A 7,708-nucleotide genomic window follows, 5' to 3' on the forward strand; every position below is an offset into this window, starting at 1 on the left:
TTCCCCAGTTATGATGGCCAGGTAGAATATCCAAGAAACATTATCTTTACCACTGAAGAACGTTCCATTCCTCGCACTCCTCTTTACCATGAGGTGTCTCAGTCTCTTGGTGGACTGAGGCGTGCCGCGACCCAATTCATCAGTTCACGCATGGAGATGTGCTCTGTCTATTTTTAAGCATTATCCTACGATGGCAAACTGCATTCATTGTAAACAGTTTTGTGCACAGTGTCATTGCTTTCTTCAGGATAACAAAAAAGCTTGCTGGATTTCATTCACTAGTTCCTTTAACAGTTCCACTCCCTCTTCCGACAGCTCTCTGGTACCAAGATCCATTCCCCAATTTTCGACCTGACAGTAGCAGACAATGTCATTGTGGACCCTATTGCTACCTGCAACACCTTGGGCACGATTTTGCAGAGATTTTGAGCTCCTCCCACTATCACCCTATCTTCCTACATTAGAAACAAGTGGAGTGGAGGGGAGGGGAGGGGGGGGGTGCTACCCTTCTCTTCTCACAATAATGAGTGCTACAGTGCCCCCTTTACTATGAAGGAGCTAAATCATGCTCTCACTTCATCCCGATCCTCCACCCCAGGGCAAGACGCTGTTCACATTCAGATGTTGCAGCACCTTTCTGTTGCAGGCAAGCACGTTCTGCTTCATATGTACAACTGCATCTGGGCAGAGGGCATGTTTCCCAGATGCTGCCGTGAAGCCACTGTCACATCCATACCTAAACCTGGTAGGTACAAACACGTTCTTTCCAGCTCCCACCCCTTTCTCTCACCAGCTGTCTTTGCAAGGTGGTGGAACGTATAATTTGTGCCCAGTGGGTATGGTGGCTCAAGTCTCGCAATTTACTAACCACTGTACAGTGCGGATTTTGAGTGCTCCATTCTGCAGTTGACCATCTCGTTACTTTGTCCACCAATGTCATGAATAGTTCTCTACGGAAATTTCAGACTGTGGCAGTGTTTTTTGATTTGGAGAAGGCCTACGACACCTGCTGGAGGAATTGTATCATCTGTACTCTCTCCATGTGGGGCTGCCGAGGCCACATCTCATTTCCTTCAGCAGTTTTTTTTTTTTTTTTTAAAATGAGTTTTCAAGGTATGTGTGGGTTCTGCCTTGTCGGACACCTTTTTCCAGGGAACCAGTGTGCCTCAGGGTTCCATGCTTAGTGTTGTCTTCTTTGCTATTGTCATTAACCCTATAATGGCCTGTCTCCTGCCAGGCATCTCCAGCTCCCTTTTTCTTGACGATTTTGCTATCTATTGTAATTCTCCATGGACTTGTCTTATTGAGCGGTGTCTTCAGCGCCTTTGCTCATGGAGCATCGACAGTGGCTTTCGTTTTCCCACTGACAAATCTGTTTGTGCAATTGCCTTCTTCCACTGTCTTTACACATTGGGCCTGTTGCTCTAACATTTATTGAAACTTCGAAATTCCTGCTCAATAGGAAACATTCTTGGTCCTCCCACGTGTCTTACCTGGCAGCCTGCTACATGTGGTCGCTCAGTGTCCTATGTGTCTTGAGTGATGCTTCTTTGAGAGCAGAGAGAAGCACACTCCTCCGTTTGTACCGGTCCCTTGTCTGTTCGAAACTAGACTATGCATGCTTTGTTTATGCATCTGCATGCCCGTCCCTTTTATGCTGTCTCAATACTATCCTTCTTTGTGGCATCAGTTTGGCCACTGGCACCTTTCACACTAGCTGGGTTGAGAGTCTGTATGCAGAAGCTGCTGAACTACTGCTGTCCTACTGCTGTGATTTTATCCTCAGCCTCCTCCTTTGATCACCAGTATGGGGCGTGTTCCTCTTCTCTGGTACCTCTTGAAATTTGCAGCTCTTTCTCCGGCAGCTTAACTTCATGCTACCTGGAACTTTCCTGGTGGGTGTGGTTCGTGCGGCGGCCTGTATTCAGCTTGGCCTTCATTCACTTCCTAAGGACACTACTCCACGTCCTTCACGTGGAACTTTGCAATAGTACCTTCGTGTACACTGATGGCTCTTGGACTGACCATGGTGTCGGGTGTGCCTTCATCATTGGCGCCGACATTTTTCGGTATTGGCTTCTGGAACACTGCTCAATATTTACAGCAGATCTCTTCGCCCTGTGTCAGGCCATGCAGTAGATCCAGCAACACAGGCTTTTCAAATGCGTCATCTGCTCCAACTCTCTTAGTGCCCTTCAAAGCCTCTGTGTGCTGCACGCCATCCATCCCTTTGTGCAATGGTTCTAGGAAAGCTGTCACTTGCTCAATCTTGGAGTCACTGTGACGTTAATGTGGGTTCCTGGTCATTTCAGTCTGACAGAAAACGAGGCCACTGGCGCTGCTGCCAAGGCTGCTGCAGTCTTCGTACCCCCCCTTTTTTTTTTTACTGCTTATGTTCTCTTTTTGTGTTTGCCGTCTGAGTTATCAGCCATTTTAGTGAACGACGCACGGGCTGTTGACTGCGTTTTACTTTTTCTGATTGGGATTGATGTGTAGTCATTTTTAACTCCTCTCTCTGTCTTCATGTTCTACAGTTTTGAGATGGGTGCAAAAGACCTTAGTTGTTTTTGTGCCCTAAAACAAAACAAAAAACAATCATGCCCTGAAATGAGGGATATCCTATGCGAAGTCCTTCCCACTCCCACCCAAAGTGGTGTTCCATTGCCCACCTAGCCTTCAAATCATCAGAATCCATCCGTATGCCACTCCCAGCACCAGCCCCCTAGCCACAAAGATCATATCCCTGTGGAAACCCTGGGTGCAAGACCTGCCAATCCACCCACCCAGCACTTCCTATTCCAGTCCTGTCACAGGTTTATTCTACCCCATCAGTGGCTGGGTTACCTATGAAATCAGCCATGTCATTTACCAGTTCTGCTGCAATCATTTCATGGATTTTTATATTGGTACGACTACCAACCAGTTGTCCACCAGGATGAATGGCAACTGGCAAACTGTGGCTAAGAGCAAAGTCGACCACCGAGTGGCATAACATGCTTGATTTCAGTGGCTGCTTCACTACCCAAGCCATCTGGATCCTCCCCTCTGCCACCAGCTTTTCTGAACTATGCAGATGGTAGTTATCCATACAATCATACAATACCTTCTCTGCTCCCGTAATTATCCTGGCCTCAACCTGCAGTAAATTACTGTCCTCACACCCGCTACTCAACAATTTCCATTCCGTCTGTCCTATTGCCTCCTCCCTGTTCTCATCTCCCAGCCTCTTTTGTTCGCTACCCTCTGCAAATGTACCCATCCATCTTTCCGTACCCTTCTCCTTTTGGATCCATTTTCCCCACAACCCTCCTGACACTGCACCAGTTGGCATTCTAGCCCCTGCACACTCCATCAGCCAGCATTCCTCTGTACATTATTATTCCTTCCCCTTCCCCGCCCCCTCCAGAGTGCTGCTGCCATCCCACATGATAGTTGCATTCTGGCCCGAGCTGCGAGAGTTGGCAGCCATGTGTACGTGAGATGCGCTTACTTGCATGTTTCCCGTTTCTCTTTTGCTGATGGAGATTGTGGCTGGAAACAACTTATTGTGCCTTCTTTATGGTAAGTAACAATCTATCTTTTCCTGTTCAGTATTTCTTCTGCCATCCACGGTTTTCTTGGCTTCAGCTGCTTCTTCCCTGGTAAATTCTGTGCTGTTTGCTATTTCCTCCCAGCTTATACTTTCCTGATATCTGTCTCCTCTCTCCTTGCTTTTTAAATCTGATATTACATTTGGCGATAACTATCATGTGATCAGTATCAGTGTCAAAACCAGGTTATGAATAATTAGGTTTTATTTTGTTTCTATTTATATTCCAGTCTAATGAAGACTCCGTTTGGTATCTGACACTATCTTCTATTAATAACTTTGAAGCTTGTGTTTGTTAGGATCATTTCATAATGTTCACAGAATTGTAATAGATATTTGCCTCTGCTATTCACATTTTCCAGTCCAGATATGCCAACCCACTTTGAATTGTGGTTGCGACACAGGCATTAAAGTTTATCACTATTATGTCATTGTCGCTTTTCTTTGTTATTCCTAATAATTCTTCTATTTGATCATACATGTAATCGATTCTTCATATTTACTTCTTGTTATTGGGAAGTAAACTTGTATTATACATAGATCTTCAAAGATAAGGAAGGAATTTGAAAACAATTGAGAAGTAAATAAAAAATACAATGTTGAAAGAGGAGTGGCCAGAGAGAGAGCAGGAGTTAAGCTTTGGAGAGTGGTGTGAACATGAGGATAAATTTTGAGTTCAGGGAAATTAGTATTAAGCGGAGGACCCAAATAGCCTGTGTAGTGTATCAGGCACTGAGATCATGCTGAACAGCATGTTCAGCAGCTGGCTACTGGGTGTCCACAAAGTTGACGGTTTTCATCCACTCGTTTAGATTAATAATGGTCATTCCTGTACACAACACTGTGTACGGTGGTTCCACATGTTTCCCTGCCCTTTATGTTCTAAGGTTTACTAGTGGTGGACCTGGAGTAAGAGGTATTGGGTAGGTGATTGTGCAAGTTTTAAGAACAGGAATGATTGCTAGAATAGGGGACAGTGGTTGAGAAATGTCATAAGGTTTGGTGTTGCAGAGGGTAGGAAGTTGGTGGAAAGCTCTAGTGGGTGGTGTGGGAAGGATATCACAAAGGGGTGATCTCATTCCAGGGTTTGACATCGAAGGTTCCTTGCCTTAGTGGTGTAATAGTTTTGAGGCACTCAAGGCCTGGGTAATAATGGGTGTCAATACTTGTATGTGTCTCTTTAAAATCCTCCACTTTTCATCAGCCTTTGGATAAGTTAGCACACATTGTGTAATTCTCCTTGAACCCACCTGAAGACGCTATTCTTGTATTGGTCAAATATCTAAAAAAGTACCCTCTCACATCTGTCACCCAAGTGCAACCACAGCCATATTGAAACCCCACCACTTCACTGTTTTAGCCTCCATTTAGTGCTATATCTCTCTGTCAAATCCATCTCTGATCCTCAGATGTCCATTATTTCCAAAAGCCTAGCCCTTCAGTGTGACACTCAATTTCAATCATACAGCCCAAGTGAAAGATCCTCTATCATTCACCTACAACCTTCATCGTAAACACCACTTCACTATTCACTTTCAACCCACAACCAATTGGTGAACACTGAACTCTACCTAGAATAGTTCCAACCCAAATCCCAAAATGATCCTCCTGCTCTTCCCCAAAACAATCCTCTCGAAACATTCCACGTATTCCTCACTTCCAGCTTTGCCTCCCAGTCATTCCTGAAAACTATCAGCAAAATCTCAAACCTTACTCAAGCTAAATAAAGAGTTCATACTGAGCCCTAGGCCCTCACTGCTTCTATAGAACTCCTTATCCATCCCGACCACACCCCCTTCTCCTTCCTCTTCCATCTACTTTCCAAAATATATAGAATGATCTATTCTCCATGCCATTGTAGCTAGCTTCGATGTCCTTACCAGATATATCCAGTAGGCCATCGCTAACCCATCTACAAAGAGCCACCCATTCTACATATGACACCGACCACTCCCTATAATGTCTCAGATCCATTCTCAGCCCTCTCCAAGGTGTAATCCTCATTACTATTAATGCTATCCTTGCTCTGCATAATATTCCCAAATAAGCATGGCCTCTTTGTGCGACACCAATACATCTCACAATAGCCACTTGGAAGTCTCCACAAAACCTCCTTTATTGTCATCCTAGCCAACTTCACCCTTAGTCATAAATATTTCACTTCAGAGAGAGATGGGGGAGGAGGGGTGGGCGGACACTGCTATGAGAACCAAGATGGGCCATTACTGTGTTAACCTTTTCAGGGGCTGCATGGAAGTGGCATTTGTGAAGACACAGAGGCTGGGTCCCATGGCTTGGTACAGAGTTATCAGTGACATTTTTGTGGTCTGGACTCAGTTGTGAAGACGAACTCCCTAACTTGCTACAGCAGCTTCACTTCTTCTCTCAACTCAGATTCACCTGTTACATTTTCCATTTCTAAAAGAAGCACCTCACTTTGTCACCCAACATCACCCAGCCTTGAATTCACTTTATAACTATGGCACTGAAATAAGGGCAAAAGCAGGTAGACAGTGCAAGATGGCTCATGTTTGAGGTTTATAGGCATTAAAAGTGGTACTAACAGATGCAGAATGTATTAAAAAGTTACTCTAGTGATGAATTACATGCAACATCATTCACAATGTGTCAATTCTGCCATGTGCTGGAGTAAATAGGCACTGCTCCATGAACTCAAAATAGAGAAGGGAGCTTTATCCCTAACCAACCTATATCTGCAAGTACAAATTTTAAACACACCCGTGAATATATTTTCTGTGCCGGAAAGCCAGTTGTATTTGTGCCCGTAGTTCATGTCACAGAAGTGTTCACAACTGGCTAGAGCACTTATGAATTGGAGCCCATCAGTGGTAGTCGGTTTTCTAATACAGAGAAAAGGATATTAGCATCCAGCTAAAACATTGAAATGAACCAATTGACATGCTGGTATTCTAAGTTTACAGTTCACTGTTCTCCTTCATTTGGAGGTTACAAAGATACAGTGCCTGTACATAGGGTAATGACTATTGAAAGCTGTAGGGATGATGTTTTTGATCTCCATGTGAAATGTTTACAGGAATGAGGAGAAGGACAAAAATTTTCATCCACACAGCATGTATCTAGTCAGTCAAAATTTGAAGTGGCATGATATCAGAAGGAAGGAGCCAGTGTCTCCAAGTGTTAACTGAAGCAAATCGAGATGGAATGGCTGTTGTGACAATTCCTTGGTGGTGTTCTCTTGCCTTCCACGAACCCCAAAAGTTGAATAGTTCTTTCCAAGGATAATGACAAACAGCTACCACCAGTCTGCTTTACGTGCTCTTGATCACTTGTTTTAATTGTGACTTGATCATATCTTGTGTTGTTGCTTAATTACAGCTATTTTGTTAGCCAATGTGTGGAGATTGTTTCCTTTATTTTTAAAATCTTGCTTTTTTCCACAGGCATGCAGAAGTGATGAAAAAAATAATACAAACTGTAACTGAAGGAGGTGGCGAGTTGGGGGTTCACATGTACTTAATAATATTCCTGAAATTTGTCCAGGCTGTGATACCAACAATTGAATATGACTACACTCAGAATTTTGCAATGTGATGGGTATGATTTTTATCTTCCATTTAATGGAAAACACTGGAAAGCATTCCATCTTTTCTTTTCTTCCATACAGTGTTCTGTGAAGCTATTGAAAGAGATTTGAAATACAAGAATACTATACAGTCTTGCCTTGTATTTTAATTATTGGTTTCTCTGTATTCAGGAGCCTACTGCAGAAAATATTCACATTTCCTTTGAGTATATGCAAGCAGTAAGATATTTGCATGTGTATTCTCTTGCTGTACAAGTTTTAGACTGCCTTGTTCATGGAAAAGAAAGGTCATTAACAGTTTGTGCACAAAATAAATTTGTTCCTACATTAAAACGTAGCAATGATTTTTTATTGCCCATAAAATGTATTTGAAAACCAAAATAAAAGAAAACCTAGAAAATGTGTGTTAGGTATGAAGAACTACGTCTAATCATTTGAGATTCCAGTTACGGTGACAGCAGCGCAGGAAACAGCCACTACAGAATTATTTTATACTCCTTCAAAAGTTGAGGCAGACATTTGGTAAGTATACGAGGTAAGGTTAAGAACACAAG

The 7,708-nt window shown here is 43.2% G+C and overlaps 1 protein-coding gene across 5 annotated transcripts in view; it reads left to right on the plus strand.

The window, feature by feature from the left end:
- Positions 1 to 7,284, plus strand: part of LOC126236327 (ubiquitin-like-conjugating enzyme ATG3) — an 89,713-nt gene extending 82,429 nt beyond the window's left edge. For 4 of the 5 annotated variants that reach the window (XM_049945547.1, XM_049945548.1, XM_049945544.1 and 1 more), the window contains one exon: positions 7,012 to 7,284. In XM_049945547.1, the coding sequence (XP_049801504.1) occupies positions 7,012 to 7,162 (151 nt within the window). In that variant the 3' untranslated portion in view covers positions 7,163 to 7,284. Of the gene's footprint in view, positions 1 to 646; positions 756 to 7,011 lie in introns of those variants that run through there. The other variant, XM_049945546.1, reaches the window with a different exon arrangement.
- Positions 7,285 to 7,708: the final 424 nt, after the last annotated feature.

This window comes from Schistocerca nitens, chromosome 2, assembly GCF_023898315.1.
Source record: "Schistocerca nitens isolate TAMUIC-IGC-003100 chromosome 2, iqSchNite1.1, whole genome shotgun sequence".
In the NCBI taxonomy this organism is placed as follows: Eukaryota; Metazoa; Arthropoda; class Insecta; order Orthoptera; family Acrididae; genus Schistocerca; species Schistocerca nitens.